This window comes from Pongo pygmaeus, chromosome 15, assembly GCF_028885625.2.
Source record: "Pongo pygmaeus isolate AG05252 chromosome 15, NHGRI_mPonPyg2-v2.0_pri, whole genome shotgun sequence".
Taxonomy (NCBI): Eukaryota; Metazoa; Chordata; class Mammalia; order Primates; family Hominidae; genus Pongo; species Pongo pygmaeus.
Window position 1 is genome coordinate 89,343,197 of NC_072388.2, and position 24,051 is coordinate 89,367,247.

General features: G+C 41.2%; 1 protein-coding gene across 2 annotated transcripts in view; it reads right to left on the reverse strand.

Annotated features, from left to right (window-relative positions):
• The window catches only part of NRDE2 (NRDE-2, necessary for RNA interference, domain containing), a 54,830-nt gene that overhangs the window by 25,118 nt on the left and 5,661 nt on the right, over positions 1-24,051 (reverse strand). For both annotated transcript variants that reach the window (XR_008493828.2, XM_054449888.2), the window contains exons 2-6: positions 15,951-16,059; positions 14,519-14,752; positions 10,355-10,504; positions 1,857-2,304; positions 639-1,044 (exon numbers count right to left, since the gene is read on the reverse strand). Coding sequence is in view for 1 of the 2 variants with exons in the window: in XM_054449888.2 (XP_054305863.2) it covers positions 639-1,044; positions 1,857-2,304; positions 10,355-10,504; positions 14,519-14,752; positions 15,951-16,059 (1,347 nt within the window). In the remaining variant the exon portion in view is untranslated. The remainder of the gene's footprint in view (positions 1-638; positions 1,045-1,856; positions 2,305-10,354; positions 10,505-14,518; positions 14,753-15,950; positions 16,060-24,051) is intronic.

The window sequence follows — 24,051 nt, forward strand, 5'->3', positions numbered from 1 at the left end:
CTGTGCACCACAGTCCTGTAAAGCAGGTTTATAGTATTGTTGCTAATGGAGAAACTGGGGCTCAAAGAGGACCTGCCCAAGGACACACCAGAGCCAGTGAAGGGCAAACCCTTCAGGATTCAAGGTCAAAAGTGATACTCTCTGGCTCTGCATAACATGCAGCCTCCAACATCTCATTACTGTCAAAATTTATATTCCAGGTTCCTTCAGGACACACCAAAAATGTTAACAGCATAATAATACCCAAAACTTCTATTTATGCAGTGGTTCCCAGTCAGGGCATCTCACGGACATTACTGCCTGGGACCCTATAATTGCGTGAGACAGGTACATGCATCTCGACAGATAAGGCCACCGACTGCCAAAGCAGTTAAGAGACTTGCCTATGTTTACTTGGCTAATCAGCAGCAACTTGTCCAGTGATATCTTAACTCTACTGGCTCTATTGCCCCTACCTGCCCTGGGAGCTGGGGGCAAATTTGTTATCAAAAAAAGTCGTAATACTTTTTTTAAAAAATCAGTTCTATCAAACAATTTATACTTTTTCTAGAATAAATCAAAAATAGATCTTCATTTTCAAGTAAAGCCGAAAGAAAGTCTAACTCCTCCCACGTAACTGGATCTGGTTATCTCCTTACCAAACATGGCCTCTTCCGTGCCAGGCAACGCAGGGTGAGATAAGATGCTGCCATCCTTAACAGCAGACAAAGTGCTCAAGCATTTTCCATAAAGACTGTGAATTTTTGATATCGAAAAGGTACTAAACTGGCTCTGGCAAAATAAAAGGTATTTCTGCCAAAGGGCTGTATTATTGGGATGCAAAAATATCAGTTTCTGCCACTCTTTGACCAGAGTGGAGGGCTCCCAGAACTCTGTGCAGAGCTTCAGCTTGGCCAGTTTCAGATCCACACTGCTCTGGTTGCTCTCAATGGCCCGCTCCAGAATGGCCAGCTTCTTCTCCAGAATGAGCTTCAGGGACCTCTTTCGCTTTTCCTGCTCTCCTTCCTCGATGGCATACAGGCCAGGACTTTTCATGACCTCGTCCTCAACAACAAAAACACCAATTTACAAATGCAAATGGACCTGGGAGATCCTGAGTTTCAACAATGCTTAGTGATTTTCTTACCACCCCCTAGGGACTTTCTTAAACCACTAGTTTGCCACAATTTCTTTTAAAGAAAACCTGGATCCTAAGGTGCTTGTGTCACCTGATATGTTTGATCTTGTGTTTATCACTTAATTATCCACTCTCTGCCATTTTAAGCTTTGATTTCTGTATCAATGACTAGCATACAATGCCTTGAAAGTCTTTTCTGAAGAGCAGACCTTACCAATAAAAGGGACAAATATGGCACAAAATATGGTAATTGTATGAGTGGTTCAAAATTAGGGACTCAGACAAACCTACAAGTTTTTGAAAGAGAATGCATGGCTCTGACTGGGTAATACACTGAGCAGCCCTCTCTCTTTCACAATTCTGTGAGCCCTGCCTGTTCTGTTTGTACTTCAGGAATGCCTCTCCCTACCTGGTGAACATCTCTTCTTTCAAGACTGTGTTGAACTTCACCTTCTCCTTCTTGGTAGCTCTTTCTCCTCCCTCAACGCAAGTCATTCCCTCACTCCACTCCCAAGTGACACATTACAGCATTTACTACCCCAGGGTGCACTTATTTTTCACATGTCCATTTTCCTCATTGGACTTTGAGCGAGCTCAGGGCAAAGGCTCTATTCTAATAATCTTTGTATGCCCAGTGTCAAATTTCCTTATTAGCTCAAAAATTGCTGCAGAGTCCATCAGTTTGCCCAAAATCAGGAATGTCCTTCTAAGGTAAGAGAATTGGGACGGCAACACATACCTGAAAAGCAACGAATGCCATCCACAGCTGCGTATCCCGAGGATTCTCCCGCACCCTCCTGTTAAACTCCTCCACCTTGGCTTTGAGAGCCGCACTCTCGCTGCCTGGCTGTGCGTCTGGCTGCTTTGATTCCTGCTCTGGAGGACCCTGTCCTTGTAGCCACTGTGTGGTTGACTGATCATAAATCCCCAGAGGATTCAACCAGGTTGTAACAGGAGCCGCATCTTCCAAGTCCTTCACTGGTATAAAGGAGATGGGCTCAGATGAGGGAGGTTCAGTTTTACTGCTAATGGCAACTCCATCGATGTTCATTAATCCCACACTCTTCTTAGTAAAATAGCGTTCAACCTGCTTGCGTGAATGCTTCTTCTCTGTGGAAGTCCCTTCCCAAGATATGCACTGCTTCTTAGGGTTAATGCCAAGGCAGGAGTCTCCTTTCCTCTTGTATCTGATATTAGAAAAAGAAAAAAAGTTACTGAGGGAATATGTGTACTACCTCTGAATGACTGAAGGCGCATTAGACCTAAACTCTCGTTATGCAGGTTCACTGCATATATCCAAATTCACCTCACCTTCAGATTGTTTCTATTTGGAGATACACAAGGACCAGCAATTAACTTTCTTTCTGCCTGGCTTGACTTCTTCCTATAACACTTCAACTCTTCTTTAACATCTCATGAATTTAAGATCATGCCTGTCTTCTAGATCTTAGTAATTTCTATTTTCCTGGAGCCTTGTAAAGAACTGTCACACACATTATGTCATTTGATCATCACAGCCATATGTGACAGGCAAGGCAAAAATTATCATCCCTTCTCTTAACTGTTTCTAAATAAGGACACTGAGGCCTGGGAACCTGGATCATCTGTCTCCTAGACCAGTCCCGTTTTCTCAATATTTTCCTGTGTCCCTACTTAAGAAGATAACATATAGGCCTAAGATTCTTTTTTTAATCCTGAAACAAAGTATGTCAAATGAAATTACATTTGGTTATTTTCTACTCTAGAGGAAAAGAGGTTGGGTTCTAAAACGCTTTTATGGAACATGTAGGCGTCCCCAGAGTTAACAAACACATGACTACTGAATATTTGCACAGGCAAAAGCTAAGGAAAATTGTACATTTTTCTGTATGCATGTTAACAAACAATTCAATTTTAAAACCGGGCAAAAGATCTGAACTGAAATTCCACAAAAGAAGACATGAGTAGCCAATAAGCGCATAAAAAAAAAAAACTCAACATCATTAGTCAACAAGGACATGCAAATTAAAACCACAATGAGGTACCCCACACACCAACTAGAACAGTGTTAATATTTAAAAGGTTGACAACACCAAATGTTGGTAGTAACCTGTGGAGTAACCAGGACTCTCATTTGCTGTCAGCGGGAATGTAAACTGGTATAATCACTTTGGGAAAAGATCTGGCTGTTTCTTAAAAAACTCAACACAGACCTAACCTATGACCCAGCAATTCTATTCCTACATATTTACCCAAGAAAAAGGAAAGCACATGTCTACACAAAGACATGAGCACAAATGTTCTCGGCAGCTTTATTCCTAACAGCCAAACACTGAAAGAGTCCACGTGTCCATCAATAGAAGATGGATAAGTAAAGAGAGGTACAGCCATACAATGGAATACTACCAGAAGTAAAAAGGAGCTACTGGTAAGTGCCTTACGGACGGATGATCTCAAAAACATTACGCTGAGTGAAAGAAGCCAGATACAAAAGAGTACACACTGTGTAATTCTACTTACATGCATTGTAACAGGTAAAAATGAATTGAGGGTGGAAACAAATAAGAACGGTGATTGCCTCTGGGAAAATGGGGTATAGACTGACCAGAAAAGAGCACGAGGAAACTTTTGGCGGTCAGAGTAATATTTCACATTTTAACAGAGGTTCGGGTTATACAGGCGTGTATACATTTCCCAGAACTCAAGAGAATGAAGCTTTGTGCATTACATTGCATATAAATTTTCAATTAAAGGAATAAAACTAAATAAATATTGACCTCTAGTTAATAATACATATGCTGAAGTATTTAGGGGGTTCTTTATTGATCTGCAGTTTACTTTGAAATGCATCAAAAAAATAGGATGGGCTGATGGATGGACACATATGACAAAGCAAGTACAATACAAACTTAATGGATACAAAGTTAATGGTAGACGTAGGGGGCAGTTATACCAGCATTCACTGTAAAAATCTTTCAACTCTTGCTGTATATTAAAATTTTTTCCTAATAAAATTGGAAATGCTGTGGGGAGAAAAAGGCAGGGGAGAACTGCCTTCATCTTCTGTCAGCTCCCAGGAAGCTCCGCTCCACTTCACCTTGGTTCAGGGCCGGGCTCTCTCCTTCACCTCTGCGGCTTCTCTGCGGTCAACAGGTCCCCTCTCTAAGTGCCTCTGCCCTCCTCACTGACCAAACACAGCCAATTCCACTGTAGGGGACGATTTTCTCACACAGACATAAACATTCTCTCTCAAACCTTTTATCTAGCCTCCCTCCTAATTCTTTCTAGACTATCTCATGACAGTCTCTTGCCATTCCATTTATGAGTCAAAAACAACCTTAACAAAGGTGTGATGAGATAAAATAGCACTAATGTAGGCCGGGTGTGGTGGCTCATGCCTGTAATCCCAGCACTTTGGGAGGCTGAGGCGGGTGGATCACCAGAGGTCGGGAGTTTGAGATCAGTCTGGCTAACATGGTGAAACCCTGTCTCTACTAAGTATACAAAATTAGCTGGGCGTGGTGGCACACGACTGTAATCCCAGCTACTCGGGAGGCTGAGGCAGGAGAATCACTTGAACCCAGGAGGCAGAGGTTGCAGTGAGCCGGGCTCAAGCCACTGCTCTCCAGCCTGGGCAACAGAGTGAGACTCGGCCTCAAAAAAAAAAAAAAATAGCACTAATGTAGTTCTAAACAAGGCTGCCATTCCCTAAGGAACAAACTTTGAGTTAAAAAGCTAGTTTTGCTCTCCTTTATCCTCTTTTAATAGTATTGATTCCTCATTAGTCTCGCAAAAAATATACAGTATTTTAGATATTCATATAATCTCTTGAAAAATGTTTACTGTTTCCTGACTTTAAACTAACAGCTGCATTTTTATAACAAATTAGATGAAAATGATAAGGGAAGGGGAAAAATGTTACTGGCCTACATTACAATCTACTTTCAGACACTATATGTGTTTCAGTATGTATTTATATGTGTGCACATACATCCTTTTTAAAAATAGTTGATATCACATAGTTTCAGGCCTTCCTTCCTACTTTAAAGCATCTCCCCATACCATTAATCTTACAAAATATAATTTGTATTGACTTCAAACTGTTCCATTGTATGGATGTGCCATAATTTATTTAACCATTTCCCAATCGTTAGACATTTAGGTTATATCCAATTTATCACTTAGCATGAGATCTTAATAATTATACAGGACCTAGGCTGTAATTTAACACAATGTTTCCCTAAATGAAGGCACTTTTGCTATAAAATCCTTATCAAATAATCAACTAACGGCCAGGCATGGTGGCTCACACCTGTAATCCCAGCACTTTGGGAGGCCGAGGTGGGTGGATCAATTAAGGCCAGGAATCTGAGACCAGCATGGCCAACATGGTGAAACCCCATCTCTACTAAAAATACAAAATTTAGCCGGGCTGCTCTTGAACTCCTGACCTCAAGCGATCCACCCGCCTCAGCACTTTGGAAGGCCGAGGTGGGCAGATCACAAGGTCAGGAGATTGAGACCATCCTGGCTAACATGGTGAAACCCCATCTCTACTAAAAATACAGGGATTACAGGTGTGAGCCACTGCACCCATCTACAGAAAAATTTGTAGGGTTTCCCTCTGTTACCCAGGCTGCAATGATGCAATATAGCTCACTGCAGTGATGCAATACAGCTCACTGCAGCCTCAAACTCCTTCAGCAGTCCTCCCACTTCAGCCTCCTGAATAGCTGGGACTTCAGGCACATGCCACCACATTCAGCTAATTTTTTAATTTTTTGTAGAGACGCAGTCTCACTATGTTGCTCAGCCTTGTCTTGAACCCCTGGCCTGAAGCGATCCTCTTGTCTTGACCTCCCAAAGTGCTGGGACTACAGGTGTGGGTCACTGCACTTGGCCAAAAATGTTTATATATGTGAAGTCCTTAGAAGGGTGTCTGCCATATAGTAAGGGTTAGATAAGTTTAAATTATTATTTTTATCAAAGTTGGCTCCTAAACATAAGCCAACTATTTTATCTGGTGTATAGCCAAAGAAATAACAATCTATTCCAAAAATGGAGAAAAAACTGACTGAGCTTAACTTCACTATCAGACAGTATATTAGTCTTAAGGAATTCTCCAAATATAGATTGACTCTAATTTTCAAGTTATACACTAACTTTAGAACCTAACCCCTGCTTACCACAATACTTCCACACGCAGTGTCACTGCGGGATGCTCACGGGAGTAGAGGATGTGCTACTCTATATTGAACCAAATCTGACTTCCCAGAACTTCCACTCATTAGTACTGGTTCTAACTTCACAAGTCACACAAAACATTGTCAATCCAGCCTCCAAGGGACAGTCCATCCAAGCTTAAAAGACAACGATCGGGGGTGGGAGGGGGGAAAAAAAAAAAAAAAGACAATGATCATATCCCTGCCTAGGCCAGATGCCCATCTAGTCCTTACATGACAGTGCTGGTCAAATCCTAACCGTTCACCTTCATTCCAGTGCTCTCGGCGGGTCAGTGTTCCTCCTAAAGTGTGAAAAGTCAGTATCTGACACAAAATTGTTAACTGCAAAACCAGTTCAAACTACTTCAACTTTGTCAATAACAGAACAATGAGTTGTTGTTCAGTTGCAGTGGACCCACAGCTCGCAAGTCACAAGCACACACAGATGAATCAAGTGTGCCCAATTAGTGACCCCAAAGCCAGGGAACAAAAATGTCAACCGCACGGGGAACCAAGGTATCTAAACCAAGGCGCATGGACCAAATTAAGAAGTGAGGAGAGTTGCTGCAGTATGAACTTAAGAGCCAATAACCCACAGGCCGGGCGCGGTGGCTCACACCTGTAATCCCAGCACTTTGGAAGGCTAGGATGGGTGGATCATGAGGTCAGGAGGAGATTGAGACCATCCTGGCTAAAACAGTGAAACTCCATCTCTACTAAAAATACAAAAATACAAAAAAACTAGCCGGGCATTTACCTTCCCAGAGTCCATGCATGTGAGTTGGGTCGCATGCATTGGCCCAAGGGAAAAAAGAAAGAAAGAATAAAAGCTGGAGAGAGTGAAGCGAATGGAAGATACAAAGTGGGATAGAAGAATTAAATCCAAAGCGCCAGGCAATCAAGATGAATGCAGGTTGAATAAACTTGGGCGAATTTTAGTGGCATACGGGAAAAAAAAAAATTAACTGGGCATGGTAGCACGCGCCTGTAGTCCCAGCTACTTAGGAGACTGAGGCAGAAGAATTGTTTGAACCCGGCAGGCGGAGGTTGCAGTGAGTCGAGATTGCGTCACTGCACTCCAGCCTGGGCGACAGAGCAAGACTCCGTCTCAAAAAAAAAAAAAGAGCCAAGAACCCTACACTGACTGTCTCCATAACCCAATCAAATCACGCCTCGATGCACTTTCCTATCTCCCTCACAGTTACTCTCTTCCTATAAAACACACAGACCCCATCTGGGGGAGACAGATTCAAGTGCTGCCTCCTGTTGACCTTGCAATAAAGCTGCTGCTTCTCTCAAAAGCTGGTGCCATAGTACTGACTTCTATGCACTTGAGGCATTAAGCCCATTGCTCAGTGACAGTATTCCCACTGTCCTCTCACCAGCTCAGATTGCCATGGGATCAATATCTTCCCAGACCTGGACATTAACAGTTATATAGCTACTAATCCAGGCAAGATTTGTCTTGTGTAAACTTTACCAAATGGCTAGGAAATAACAATGCCCTAAGCCCTTTAGCAGTGGTATCCTTGCGGTTTAGATTAATAAGGCTGTTTCCAATTACTCTCTTCCTAAGTCTGTGCCATTCATTAGCAGAAGCTCAAGAGCCACTCTTTGTTAGTACATTCCCCTCCTTTCATCTATTAATAAATACTAACCCTTTATATTTGCACACCAATTTCCAATTCCATATCAAATATTCTGATATTTGAGCACAAGGCATGGCAGAAGTTACAATTTCCAATTTACAAATGAAACAACAGAGGCTCAGACAGGTCAGGTGACTTGCCTGGGACTTTATTGCTAGTAAATGGCAAAGTCACAAAGAGAACCAGAGTCCTCTGTTTCCAAATCTAGAAAACGTCCTACCACACACCCTGTCTCATCTTTCTGCATGGGCGGTGAAAGAACATTTGAAATGTGAAGCCAGAGACACGCAGGTTCAAATCTCAACCCTGCTGCTGCCTGGCTGCAAGATCTTGCGCAGTTACTTAACCTCTCTACGATTCCTTTTCCTCATTTGTAAAATGAAGAGGGTTCTCCTCCTCCTCCTCCTCACAGAGCAGCTGTGAGGATCAGACAGGCTAACTTAAGTGAAACAATGCGCACAGCACCACGGCCACTACCTCATGTCCTCCAATCTCTGTTTGTTGACTGCCTTTTTTTTTGAGACAGAGTCTTGCTCTGTTGCCCAGGCTGGAGTGCAGTGGCACAATCTCGGCTCACCGCAACCTCCATCTCCCAGGTTCAAGCAATCATCCTGTCTCACTCCCCTCATAGCTGGGATTACAGGCATGCAACAACATGCCCAGCTAATTTTTGTATTTTTAGTAGAGATGGGGTTTCACCATGTTGGCCAGGCTGGTCTCGAACTCCTGACCTCAAGGGATCCACCCGCCTCGGCCTCCCAAAGTGCTGGGATGACAGGTGTGAGCCACCATGCCTGGCCCAGCTGCCCATCTTTTACTGGGAATCTACCACATCTGGGGTAGTACCCTGTGGTGGCATGGAAAACCAAGTAATACCTCAAGGAGCATTAAGATAACTCAAAAATATATGAATACATTGAAAATATAATAGTCATTTATGCTCAACCATAAAGTTGCCATTGACAGTAGGTAGATTAAATATGTACTGAATAAAACAACTGTTATTAACTCATTGGGACGGAAATTTTAGTTGGAATTGCTTACGTGGTGAGGTATAATGTCAGGATGAGTGACAATAGGATTAAAATTTGGAGATACAGCAAAGTAATGGAAATGGAAATTTATTTCACAAAGTCATTAGTCTATAAAGAATAATAATCTTCAAGATCTCCTCTTGGCTTTATAGTCTAAGATTGATGATTCTCTATCTTCAATTCTCATTATCTGTAAACTATCTGGGAACACACTGTGTTATTGTTCTTTATGTTCCCCATGGTTTCTCACAAAGTACTAAATGTCTAAAGCAGGGGTATCAGATATGGTTTGGCTGTGCCCCCACCCAAATCTCATCTTGAACTGTAGTTCCCATAATCCCCACGTGTTGTGGGAGGGGCCTGATGGGAGGTAATTGAATCATGGGGGCAGGTCTTTCCTGTGCCGTTCTCATGATAGTGTCACGAGATCTGATGGTTTTATAAAGGGCAGTTCCCCTGGTTTTATGAAGAGCAGCCACCACGTAAGACGTGCCTTTGCTCCTTCTTCACCTTCCACCATGATTGTGAGGTCTCCTCAGCCATGTGGAACTGCGAGTCCATTAAAACTCTTTTTCTTTATAATTTACCCAGTCTCAGGTATTTCTTCACAATAGTATGAAAATGGGCTAATACAGTATCCAACCTTTTGGTTTCCCTGGGCCCCACTGGATGAAGAACTGTCTTGGGCCACACATAAAATACACTAATACTAATGATAGCTGATGAGTTTAAAAAAAAAAAAAATCACAAAAAAATCATAATGTTTTAAGGAAGTTTACAAATTTGGGTTGGACAAGTTTGGTCTAAAGGGTTTAGTAAGTAGTCAAATATTTTTGATTGCCAGATTAGAGGGGAAAAGTTCAAACTCATTACTAAAGCAAATATCACCTATTTTTATGATTATCTGATGGTGTATGCTAGAAACATTTTGAAAAAGTCCTTACCACTAAATGTCATTTTTTAAATGACAGATGTGGGGGGTGGATAAATGAAAGCTTTCCAACTTTAAAAAATGACATATAGGTTAGACCAAATGGTTACCAGATATTCTGTCACAATTAATTATTACAAGGTAGTTTTGGATTCGCTTATTCAACAAATACTTATTGAACGCCTACTGTGCCAGGCACTATGCCAAGCACCAGGGATAAATAAGATTAATCTGACTTGACTTCAAGTGTTAAGCTTTCATTTTAGAATATGAGATGAGACATGTGCCTGAACAATGCAATAAATAAAACCCAACAGAACTGATGAAAGAGAGAAACAGGCAGACGGACAATGCCAAGAGAGTTCTGAGGAGAAAAAAGTTACTTTCCTACAGCGAAAACTGGGGGAAAACAAGGTGACTACCTTGCTATATCCCCTCGGTAGAGAGACTTGTACTCCCAGTTCGCAGGATCTGGTTTCTTATCTGTTCTGAAGGTTTCTCCCATCACAGCCTGAATGTCCTCAAGCCAAACAAAGCGATGTCCAGTATCAGCTGCAGCATTATTTCCTTGACTGTGGGACAAAGGAAGAAGAAGGGAGAGGCACTTTAAAAAATCTTCCAGTGACACAGGTGGCATTTTCAGTAATATGAGAGTTAAACACGTCAAACTCCACATGGCATCAAACACACCTAAGCACGTTAAATGTACACGTGCCATAGAGATGGAAGCGGACTCTAGCTCTGGGCAAAGAGTTTTAAAAAATAAAGCAAAACCTGTCACCACTAAATGACACTCTACCAACAAAAGAAGTCTTCCTATCTCAAAAATTAACCTGAAGAATATAGGTATACAGGAGTTCTTTTAAAATATTTCATTCGGATTACTGTAACCTGAATTTCAAATATATTTATAAACAAGGTCTTTTCCTAAAAAGTATTCCTGCTCTGAGGCACCTTAGAGGGCTAGGCAGAGGGAACTCCCACACCTCCAAAGGTGACAACACCGACATTCAAGTGTGCTGCCCTAACTTCACCTAACTTACTTGAAAGTGCCTAGATACTTTATTCCAACTCAAAACTTCTCTAAAAAGCCATGGTTCTGAACTGCTCAGCCTCCAACATCACTTAGGCTTGGTCTCAGTCTCATTTTTTTTTTTTTTTTTTTTTGAGACAGAGTCTCGCTCTGTCACCCAGGCTGGAGTGCAGTGGTGCGATCTTTGCTCACTGCAAGCTCCGCCTCCTGGATTCACGCCATTTTCCTGCCTCAGCCTCCTGAGTAGCTGGGACTACAGGCGCCCGCCACCACGCCCGGCTAATTTTTTGTATTTTTAGTAGAGACAGGGTTTCACCATGTTAGCCAGGATGGTCTCGATCTCCTAACCTTGTGATCCACCCGCCTCGGCCTCCCAAAGTGCTGGGATTACAGGCGTGAGCCACCGCGCCCAGCTCAGCCTCATTTTTATGGTCTGGACTCTGTATTCGCCGTTTTGCTTATATGTCTGGACCTCGTACATAAAGGGCAGAATCACGAGGCTCCCCTGAAGACAAGACCCTAATCTATCTCTCTGAACCAATGTGTAGGCTGGCAGACTTTCAGCTCAGATCCAAAAGGAACCACTCCCGTTAAGTGAGAGGGAGGGAAGGTTTTTCTGGCATCTAACATCTTCTTCCTCTAAAGAAAATCAGTTCATAATGCTGCTGACGCAAGAAGGTGACAAAGTAGTCAAACCAGCTATTAACTGTTGTTCTATCTCTGCTTTTCAGCTCTGCCCAGGTACAAATAAAGATTTTGGAGGCTTCTTAATTATTCTTGGCAGGGCATATAAGGGAATGGCATTTCAGGAACACTAAGTAGCTACTCAATAAATAGTTGTTGAATGATGAGCCTCGGGTTAATGTATGGAGATTTTAACACATTTCCCTTCAGAACAACTGCAGAGGGCTTTCTGTCTACAAAAACCATAAGGGGCAATGAAAAGATGGAGAGCCTACCGCAAACTGATTGATGCATTCGAGAAATAAATGGAAAGCCAACTGGGAGAAAAAAAGGAGAGGCCAGCTGCAGACCACCCCTGAGGAGTCAACAGGCCCTTTCCTCTCCCCTTGGAGGTACTGAGCTAAGGAAGCAGGATGTGGTAGTCTGGGCTGTGTGCAAGGAAGGAGCTGCCTCCACTTGAAGGTGAGGGAAAGCTCATCCCAGAAACCCAAGGTCAATTAGTAGCTGTGGCCTCTTGGGAAGTCATTTGTCATCACCCTGAAACAGTCTCATAGGGTCTGCCACCCTCATGAACCCACTTTCCTGACATCACAGAAAGACTCTCACAACCCACTAATATTGTAGTCCTTGTCTACGTGGAAATAATTCTTCCAGGTCACCTTCTCAGGAAGAGAATACATAAGTTAATAACAAGACAGTAAAAGAGAAGGACAAGAACAATCTTAATAAGGATATTCTATAAAATATCAATAAACTTAAAAATGCTATCTGGATCATAAAACTATCAAGAGGCTGTAAAGATTCCCTGACATGATTAAGCATAGGCTGAAATTAACTATCCTTCAAGTTCTAAATATAGTTCCTGTGTGGTTTCGGGAAATCCTTTAAAACTCATTTTCCCCAGCTATAAAAAAGGACAAGTAGCTAGAAGGTGAGTTTTGGGAAGACATAACAATTAAAGTAGCTTGCTTTAAAGACACAGTAAAAAGTAAGGATACCAATAACATATTCATTCATTCATGTAACAAAAACAAATTCAGTGCTTACTCTGTAATGGGCCCTGTGCACCAAGTGCTGTGCGAATATGGCGGTAAGCAAGACAGGCCTGATTCCTACCCTCAAAAATTCAGTCAAATTCAGAACCTTTTTGCTTGACTGCTTTATTTTTTCCTCTAAAGAGCAAGCTTGGGGGCTGGGCGCAGTGGCTCATGGCTGTAATCCCAGCACTTTGGGAGGCAGAGGCGGGTGGATTACCTGAGGTCAGGAGATTGGAGATCGAGACCAGCCTGGCCAACATGGAAAAACCCCGTCTCTACTAAAAACACAAAAATTAGCTGGGCGTGGTGGCACACGCCTGTAACCCTAGCTACTTGGGAGGCTGAGGCAGGAGACTTGCTTGAGCCCGGGAGGCAGAGGTTGCAGTGAGCTGAGATCGTGCCACTGTACTCCAGCCTGGCTGACAGAGCAATATACTCTGTCTCAAAAAAAAAAAAAAAAAAAAGCTTGGGTTACAAAAATTAGCTGGGTGTAGTGATGCATGCCTGTAGTCCCAGCCACTTGGGAGGCTGAGGCATGAGAATCGCTTGAACCCGGAAGGCGGAGGTTGCGGTGAGGCAAGATCGTACCACTGCACTCCAGCCTGGGTGATAGAATGAGACTGTCTAAAAAAAGGAAAAAAAAATTCCTGAAGAGTTGCAAAAATCTCAACAGCACTATTTCTTTTTTAGAGATGTTCTAGACAGGTACCTAAGTTTTCTCCCTTCTAGACCATATGAGCAAATAAAGGAGAAAGTTAAATGAGCAATAATTCAGGTAGTTTCACCATATACCACCTGTCCCACCTACAGCCAAATACCCCTCTACTTAGGAAAACATTCAACTAGGCACAGAGAAAAGGCTGTATTGAGCACCTATGCTGTGGCCATTCTGTAGAATGAATTGAACAATATGCTCAAGGTAGAAAGCAGAGTAGGCCACAGTGGCTCATGCCTGTAATCCCAGCACTTTGGAGGCTGAGGCAGGTGGATCACCTGAGGTCAGGAGTTCAAGACCAGCCTGGCCAACATGGTGAAACGCCATCTCTACTAAAAATACAAAAAATTAGCCAGGCGTGGTGGCAGACGCCTGTAATCCCAGCTACTCGGGAGGCTGAGGCAGGACAATCGCCTGAACCCAGGAGGTAGAGGTTGTGGTGAGCTGAGATTGCACCACTGCACTCCAGTGTGGGCAACAGGAGTGAAACCCCGTCTCAAAAAAAAAAAAAAAAAAAAAGAAAGAAAGAAAGCAGAGTAAAATATGGGAGAAATAAAGCCCCCAAGGAATGGAAACACTGTAATCATGAGCTGTTTTCCACTGCCTTCGACATAGTGGTCTTAAACAAATATGAAAAAGAAAAGGAAAAGGACAAATGTAACAATTATTTAAGTGCTATGTTAATCTTAAAGTGTGTGTGATCATGTATACACACAGGAGTTGATAGGAGTGACTGAATGAAAGATACATCAAGGCAGAGAAAGAAGATATTTCTCTTACCCAGAGTGTGGAGACCCACGGCCCTCAGAGAGGGAACCGTTATCTATGTGGTGCACTAACTCACAGACCCACTGTGGCACATCTGCCATCTTGTGAAAATCCCAAAGACTTTTTGTCTAAAACAGACTCACACAATCATTACTGTGTCTAAATAACATTTCTCAAATAAAATCGTGTCCCTAATTTTTTTCCTTCTCTTTTTTAAGCTGATATAATGGTAGAGCTCTCTTCTGACTGAGTGACTAAATGGTTATTCAAATATCTAATTTGCAGCAACAATTAAGGGAGAAAAACTCAAGACTTAAAATATCATAGGTACTTGAGAACAGCAACCTACTTCGGTTTCTCAGATTCCTTTTTACTGCCTCCGACGCCTCTGGAAGGTTTGTCCTTTTCAGAATCGGTGTCTGTCTCAGACCTGCTGCTACTCGACGGCCCATGCTTCCTCTTTGTTTTCTTATGATACTGACGCTTCCTTTTTTTCTTTTTCTCTTTCTTCTTTTTTCTGCTTGTTTGTTTGAGCTTTTTGTTAGTGTCACTTTCATCTGAAGACTCTGATTTCAGATGACTCCTGTTTGGGAAAATCAACTTTAAAATTACTTTCTAAAAAGATGTAGGAAAAATAATACTATGTAAATAAGTCAACAAATATTTAAGAGGGAACTGTATAAATGTTCACACAGATTTACTATTTGCCCATATATTACACAGTAACTTACTGGATTATACCTCACCTGCAAGACTTAGGAATTGGACCTAAAATAATAACAGGTGAAGAAATTCTAATTTTAATAGTTTCTAAACATATACTTTCTTATTTATACATCTTTAAATGAAAGTAACCTACCACTTATCAAATACAGTATTTTTAAGACATTATTAAAGGTTGGCTGGGTGTGGTTACTCATGCCTATATCCTAGCACTTTGGGAGGCCAAGGCAAGAGGACTGCTGAAGGTGCTTGGGAGTTTGAGACAAGCCTGGGTAACGTAGCAAGACCTCATCTTTATTTAAAAAAATAAAAATAAATTTCAAAAAAAATCATTATAAAAAGGTTTATTTTCAGTGCCACATATTATGTCAACATGTCGTTAATAAAAAAACCAAAACATTTAATTGTGGTCCTTGTTTTTGGAGATGACAACGAGCTCTTCTTCCTCATTACTGAAATATCTAATATCTACCAACTTCCTCTCATGCATCAACTCTTCTCAATTTCCAAAGGCTTCTTACACATTTAGAGTACTGGGTTTCACAGCCTATTCACCCTATTAATGAAATCATCTAGTCTGTATTTGTAAGAGAGCTTATTTCTCAGTTCAATGATCTAAAACAAAATTCTTTCAAAGCTGAGGAGAGATGTGTGCCATCTTGCTTTCCCTGATGTTTTCAGGCCATTTTTAATCTTATATTATACTAGCTCCCTCTCTATTTTACAAAAGGGTTGAAAATGTAACTAAAAAAATACCTGAATTATGATGTTCTAAAGGCTACTAATGAGGCTAGTAAAGTTACTTGAGAATCACAATGATGCCATTTCCCTCTTGGCCTAATTACAGGCACTAACTGTGTCATGTACTTGCCACTGCAAAGCAAAGAAAAAATAATAATACAAGAGGTAAGGGAAAATAGTCAAAGATCACCTTATTACTTTAAGTAAGAGTTTTACATAGCTCTTTTATTAGAGTTTTCTAAGGAGCATCATTTCAGCTAAGCTATATAGACAGTAAACTGACAAAAACAAAAACACATCTGTCAAACAAAAACTACCTTGTCAGCGGTGACCCTTCAGAAACATGGGCTGGGGCTGCTTCAGTTTGTTGGCTCAGGGACGTTATGGATCCAACACAAAAGCTCGGGTTGCTCAGCCAGTCTAACTCTGCACAGGCAAAAGGAGAAAAGATCAATGAAATTAGTTCAATATGATTCTAAAGCAGGGGATCTATCCATCTTACCAGCTGACATCCTAATTCACAGCCAATGTCAGCCAGACATTTTGAACAGTCAGTCCAAAGTCCACAGAAGCTGAACAGAATCCATGAAATTTTTATTTCACAGGGCATGGCTTTAATACACTCTAAAATATTCAAGACCAAAATCCCTCCGTGATATCAAACTGCAGCTTAAGCAAAAGCCATGTAACAAGTACGGGCTAAAAGGCAACAAGGCATTTTGCATTCCATCCATCCACACTGTCTAATGAGTGTGAATGCTTCCAAAGCATTAGGTTTTTATGACCTCAAATTTGATTCAGACAATTCCTAAAAGTTAAAAAATCAAATCGGCTGGGCGTGGTGGCTCATGCCTGTAATCCCAGCACTTTGGGAGGCTGAGGAGGGCAGATCACCTGAGGTTGGGAGTTTGACACCAGCCTGGCCAACATGGCGAAAAACCATCTCTACTAAAAATACAAAAATTAGCCAGGTGTGGTAGCACACGCCTGTAATCCCAGCTACTCGGGAGGCTGAGGCAGGAGATCGCTTGAACCCGGGAGGCAGAGGTTGCAGTGAGCCGGTATCGCATCACTGCACTCCAGCATGGATGACAGAGTTAGACTCCATCTCAAACAAAACAAAACAAAACAAAACAAAAGCAAATCAAATCATGCATAAAAGCCCACCATGCTTAACATTATTACAGAAGATTAATATCTTTTTAAAAATATTCCATCTTCTACCTTAGTACACTAACTTAACAAACTTTTCCTTACAATAGTACTCTTCTTTGGAAATAAAAACCCAAGATGTTTACTTTTAATGCTAAAATTATATAAATGTGAATACTGTGATGATTATCTCTAGGTGATTACATTAAATGTCTAAAGATTTTCTTCTTTCTGCTTACCATAATTTCTTACTTTTCTACAGTGAACTATTTCTAAATTACTTATTTTCTAACTTTTAGGAGTCTTAGCTGTGAAGGGAAGAAAAAAAACATGGGATGGCAGCAGCAAGGGAGCCCACGGGGGCTTTGTATTTTGTCCTGTTTTGTTTGGATGGGAGGCCAGAGGTATTCATATCCTAAAGAGGAAGAACCCGTTAAATGGTTGAAGGTACAAAAGAGGAGGGTGACTGCATTTTTGAACAGTTTTATTGAGATATAATTTACATACCATAACTCAGCCATTAGTCATGTACAATTTAACACATTTTTAGTGTATTTACAGAGTTGTGCGGCCATCTTCATAACTTTGGAACATTTTCATCATCCCAAAACAAAACCTCAGACCTATTAGCAGTCCATTCCTATCACCCACCTCCTGTTTCCCTGCCCCGCCCACCTCACCCCTAGCCAAACACTAACCTGCTTTCTATCTCTCTAGATTTGCCTATTTTGGACATTTAATATAAATGAGCTCATATAATATATGTGGTCTTTTGTAACTTACCACAATGTTTTCAAGGTTCATCCATGCTGTAGTGTGTATCACTACCTCATTCCTTTTCATTGTCAAATAATATCTCATTTTATGGATTTACCACATTTTACCTGTCCATTAGTTGATGAACACTTGGGTTATTTCTTCTTTTTAGCTATGATGAATACTACTACTCTGAATATTCATGTACAAGTTTTCATATGGACACATTTTCATTTCTCTTGAGTGGATACCTAGGAGCAGAATTGCTGGGTGATATGGTAACTCATATTTAACATTTTGAGGAAATGCCAGATTGTTTTCCAAAGCAGCTGTACCATTTTAGATTCTCATTAACAATGTATAAGAATTCCAGTTTCTCCATATCCTTTTTTGTTATATTATCTTTTTTATTACAGTCATCCTAGTGGGTGTGATGTGTTATCTTACTGTAGATTTCCCTAATGACTTATGCTGCTGAACATCTTTTCACGTGTTTACTAGCCATTCACAGATCCTCTTTGCAGAAGTTCTTTATTCTGGATACTAGCTCCTTAAGTAACTGTATTAGTCCGTTCTCACACTGCTATAAAGAAATACCCAAGACTGGGTAATTTATAAAGGAAGAGGTTTAATTGACTCGCAGTTCCACATAGCTGGGGAGGCCTCAGGAAACTTACAATCATGGTGGAAGGTGAAGAGGAAGCAAGGACCTTCTTGATGTGGTGGCAGCAGAGGAAAGAGTAAAGAGCCAAGGGGGAAGAGCCCCTTATAAAACCGTCAGATCTCATGAGAACTCACTCACTATTGCGAGAACAGCTTGGGGTGAACTGCCCCCAGGATCCAATCACCTCCCACCAGTTCCTCCCTTGACACATGGGGATTGTAGGGATTACCATTCAAGATGAGATTTGGAGGGCACCCAGAGCCAAACCATATCAGTGTTTGCATCTTAGTAGGGAGGAGACACCAGAATGTATGCTTCCTGACAACAGGTACTGTTTTAATCACTGGCTTATAGTAGGTGTTCAACAAATACTTGTGAGAAAGAAGGAAAAGAGGAAGGAAGGAAAATCCCAAAGAAAGAAAGGCATATTAAACAGCACAAAAAAAAAGGGAAAGAAGTGACAGGTTCCAACTTAAGTGCCTACAGCAGGCCAAACACCAGGCTAAGAACTTATATCCTTTTCATCTTTTAATCCTCACAACAAGGCTCTATGGGAGGTATTATGATCACCATTTTATAGAAGAGGAAACTAAGACTCAAAGGGGTTAAGTAATTAGTAAGGTCATACCTAGTAAATGTTAAACAACTGCTCATGCAACCTCTTTTCCCTTCTGAGGTTGGTTCCCTTCATTTGGGCCTAATTCCCGGCAAAAGATATGTGAAACTAGTTCCTGTTGCTCACTGAGATCAAAATTATTTCCACAATAATCAGATTCTATCATGAAAAAGAAAAAGTGGAAAAAGATGGAACAAACAGTATTCAGGAAAAGATGCTCTCAAACAATTCCAGTATATTTCTATATAAATATTCTAGATAGTGATGACAGCTGGAATAAAATGTAAAGAAATACAGACATCACAACATACAGTGTGTGACTCTTCAAAGTCCTTCAGAAGACACAAGAAAGGCTTTTTAAATTTGAGAGAGGGGGTCTTGCTATGTTGCCCAGGATGGCCTCAAACTCCTACGCTCAAGCGATCCTCCTGCTTCAGCCTCCCAAGCAGCTGGGACTATAGGCGTGCCACCACTGTGCCAGGCTTTTGAGGATACAATTGAGGCTTTGCTGTATGGCACTACTGTGGGGGAAAAAAATTCAGAAAGAAATAAAACTTGGCAAGTGTATCTATTATACTAGCACTTTGGGAAGCTGAGAAGGGAGGACCACTTGAGCCCAGGAGTTCAAACCAGCCTGGGCAACATAAGCAAGACCCCAGCTCTACTAAAAAAAAAAAAGAAAAGAAAAGAAAAAAAGAAAGAAAGCTCTTGGGTTCTGAACATGAATCATCATGGATCCTCTGTGACCTTCATGCCAATCGAATGACCTCCTGTGGAGCAAAAGGTATTTTCACCTGACAAGAAGTTGTGTTTTATTTTCTGATAGCATATTAGCAGTGGACATGCAGGGAGTACTAGAAGTAATAATCACTGTATGGTAGGCTTGGAAGGATTTTGGAAGTCCTCTAGTCCATGGACTTCCAAACTTTTCTTAGCCAAGGAACTCATTTCAAACAGAATCTTCCATAGAAGTCCAACATGAAGAACAGAAAAGGCAGGGATGCTCTCTAGTTGGGAGTTAGAGGGAGGGGCTGGGTCTGAGATGGCTCTTCAGAGCACAGCCTGGATACCACCCCCTCCCCTATACACCAACAGCTGGAGGCCCAGCTGTGGCCAAGGGCAAGCATCTGAACCTGAATCTGTGACTCCTCATCCAGTTCTCTCCACCCCACACCATGGAGCTTCTCTTCACTTCCTCAACTAAGGAGGCTGGTTCTCCTAAAGTCTCCCTGCAATTAGTACACGGGGCTCTTACGGCAATCTTCACATTGTAATCTCATTATCTTCCCACTATACTCTAAGCCAAGGGTCAAAAACTCAAATCCTTATAGGGACCAGATTAGTAATGACTACTGTGATATTACAGAAGTGGCAAAAGAAAAAATAAACACCAACTAGCTTACAACTCTTATATCCCAGTTTCTAGCTCCCTCCCCTCCTCCCACCTGTCACTTCCCAAACTCCATGAGGGCAGGGCCATGACTATTCACTACTGTATTCTCAACTCCTAGCACAGTGCCTTGGTACAAAGCAAATGGACTCAATAAATATCTGTTGAATAAATAAAATGAATGAGGATATGCACCATATCTTTGCATGTTTATACCCTCAACACCTAATCAAATGAACTGAAGAAATTTGAAATCTTCAAAAAAAAATCCATTATCTAGGTATAAAGTACAACTAGTATAATTCTTCCTTTCCTCATTGTAAATGTATATTTAATCATTACATAAGTTAATGAATACCAACTACACACCCAGGCACAGGTCTAGGTATTGGGGGTACAGTGGGGAACAAGAAAGGTTCTGCTCACATGGAGCTTATAATTATAACCTTCACTGTCAAATAAAAACTTGCATTGTTAAATTCAATTTTAATTCAACAGAATTCTGCAGAAAGTTATCTGAGATGAAAAGATGCTTTATTAATCAGACTGCAAAGTCATTTTCAACAGTTACATCCTCACATAATTTACATACTTGATAGATATAAAACGTGTACATAGATAATTGTGCCAATACTAAGCAAGATGTAACATTTATAGAGAAGACCAGCAGCACACCAAATGCCTACGGTTTAAGAAAGAGAATCCCACTGGCTGACAAGGCTTTGGTCCTTGCAGGTTAGTAAATTACGAGCTGGAATGTGCCTGGAAATTAACACTCTGCCATACATTTTATTATGCATACACACCAAGAAATGTGGAAACATCAGGCAGAAAAACCACTTTAGAACTACCGCCTAACAAAAATAGGCAGGTGTCTGGTAGAAATGTAGCACGTATAAATTTTCAGGGTAATTTAACAGAAAATAATATAATGAATCATCGCTGAATAATTTAAGCTCAAATACTTTTTATGAACATTTATTATGTAACCCTATTTCTCTACCACTAGTAAAAATGCTTTAATTTAATTCTATTACACACAGAGGGAGGAAGGAATTGCCATGAAAAGATTTGAACTTTAAAATATATTTTTAACTATAATTGGACAAAATATCCAAGTTCTACGTCCATTCCCCTTCTATTATAACGAAATAGCACTGATTACTAGTTTGTTTAAGTGAACTCAGAGGTAAGTGGTCCTCCTGAGATGGTAATTCAAAAAACATTTCTAGGGCCAACGGTATAAATAAAGTAGTATATATATTACGGAAGAGATTTGTTCCTTTAAAATGAATAAGTTTAACAAAGGATCTGGGAGTACAAACTTATTTATACAAAAAGCACCAGCAAACATGGCTGAGAACTGCATTTAAGATGATTATTACAGAGAACCTAAGCAAAGTCAGCCCTTCCACAGCAGTTAACCTGCAATTTGAAGAGGCCCAGGAATTCCAAAGGTATTATATAAAGGACCAAAACCCAGTGTTCTAATATCATAGCATGGTTTATAACACAAGCTCTGTAGTTAGAAGAACCTGTGTTCAAACTGGCTGTTTCTTGGTTGTGCAACTCTGAACAAAATAATTTATCTGAGTCTCTTTTTTTTATTCGGTAATTTTTTACTGACAGCCAGGTACTGGTCTAGGTGCTAGGAATGCACAACGAATAAGACAAACCCAACACTACCCTCACGGAGCTGCCCTACTAGCAGTCACTTCTACGCAATGTGACAAATGCAAAGAGAGAGAAAATAGACAGGGAATAATGACAGCACGCTCTCTAATTCAAACAAGGTCTGGATCAGAGAAAGCTGACTGAGAAAATCTCTCAGCTAAGATCTAAAGGAGGAGGAGTGAAAGTAATATGCTCCTAGGAAGTGTTTGGGAAATAGACACTAAGAAATAGGAGAAGTGATTGTGGCTTGGCCATTGGGACTGAGGGGAAATGGGGGCAAAATGAAGCAGGAGAGGTAGGGCCTTAAAAAACATGTTTGAGAGCTTGGCATTACCCTAAGAGCAATGGGCAGATGGTCACGTTCTGAATGGGAGTAACCAAATCAGATATACTGTTTGAAAGATCAGCAGCAAAGAACAGCGTTTAAGAGCACACATTTTAGGCCGGGCGCAGTGGCTCACGCCTGCAATCCCAGCACTTTGGGAGGCCGAGGCGGGCGGATCACTTGAGGTCAGGAGTTTGAGACTAGCCTGGCCAACACGGTGAAACCCTGTCTCTACTAGGAATACAAAAATTAGCCAGGCATGGTGGCACACACCTGTAATCCCAGCTACTCGGGAGGCTGAGGGAGGAGAATCATTTGAGCCCTGGAGGCAGAGGTTGCAGTGAGCTGAGATGCCACTACACTCCAGCCTGGGTGACAGAGCAAGACTCCCTCTCAAAAAAAAAAAAAAAAAAAAAAAAAAAAAAAAAAAAAGCACACACTTTGAAGCTAAATTGTGTGAGTTCAAATCCTGACTCTGTGACTTACTAACCATGTGACCTTCAGAAGTTACTTACTGGCTCCATCTGTGCGTACATTTGAACAGCAATAACTTCATAGAGTTGTTATGAGAATTCAATAAGTTAGTATTTGTAAGGCATTTAAACCAGTGAATGGCACATAGTGTTTTTAAATAAGGACATTTAAAAATTCTTGTTACAGTGTGGAGAGTGGCTCAGGGAGCAATGGCAGGACTAATGGTGGGGACGCTATTTTAGGAGGCTGTTGTAGTAACCTAGGGGACGATGACGGCAAAAGTTAGGTAATGGTAGTGAGACTATGGAGAAACTAAGGACTTTCAGAGTTGTTTGGAAGGACTAAATAATTGAATGGGTGGAAGTGGGGAGTCAAGGTATGTGTCTAAGTTTTGGTTTGGGTGAATGGTAGTGCCATTTTCTGATTTGTGGACACAGGAAGAAAAAGGTTTGGGGGAAAAAGATAATGCGTTTAGTTTCTTCCCCAATATGGATAATATGTCTGCTTCATATAATATGAAGATTAAATAAACTAATATACCATCTTCCATTCCAAATCTGTCAAATATTTGATTCCCAAGCAACAATGTTTTAGGGTACACAATCCTAGTCAACAATATGAGGGTAGGAAGAAAAGCTCCAGAACTGAAGGGGTCAGATGCTGGGCGCTCTCTGCTGATCCTGACACGATGGATGCTCCTATTCTTGTTTCCTGAAAGAATGAATTTTACTAAACATAGTCCCACCAGACTCCTTATTGAATGTGATGCCTACTTAAATCCTGGCCTCTTTGTTTTTTTTCTGAGATGGAGTCTCACTATGTCACCCAGGCTGGAGTGCAGTGGTGAGATCTCAGCTCACAGCAACCTCCACCTCCCAGGCTCAAGCGATCCTCCTACCTCAACCTCCCGAGTAGCTGGGACCACAGGAACACACTACCACACCTGGCTAGTTTTTGTTGTTGTTATTAGAGTCAGGGTTTTGTCATGTTGCCCAGTCTGGTCTCAAACTCCTAAGCTCAAGTGATCTGCCTGCCTTGGCCTCCCAAAGTGCTGAGATTTCAGGTGTAAGCCACTGTGCCCAGCCCTTGGCCTGACTTTTAATGGTAGCCAGAAAGAGGAGAACAGCACCTCTCTCACTCATTTTGGTATTGGCTGTCTTTTCTGTCCAGGAGTTTAACATTTTTTTTAATTGAAACTCTGCACCCACTTCTTGCTAACACTATTTTACATTTTTATAACATTTTTTATAGCGTAAGGCAAAAAGTACACTGCTTCTATTTATAACAGCCAAAGACTGGAAAGAGTCCAAATGTCCTTAATAGGGGACTGGTTGAATAAACCATGTGACAGCCACACGATGGAGTTC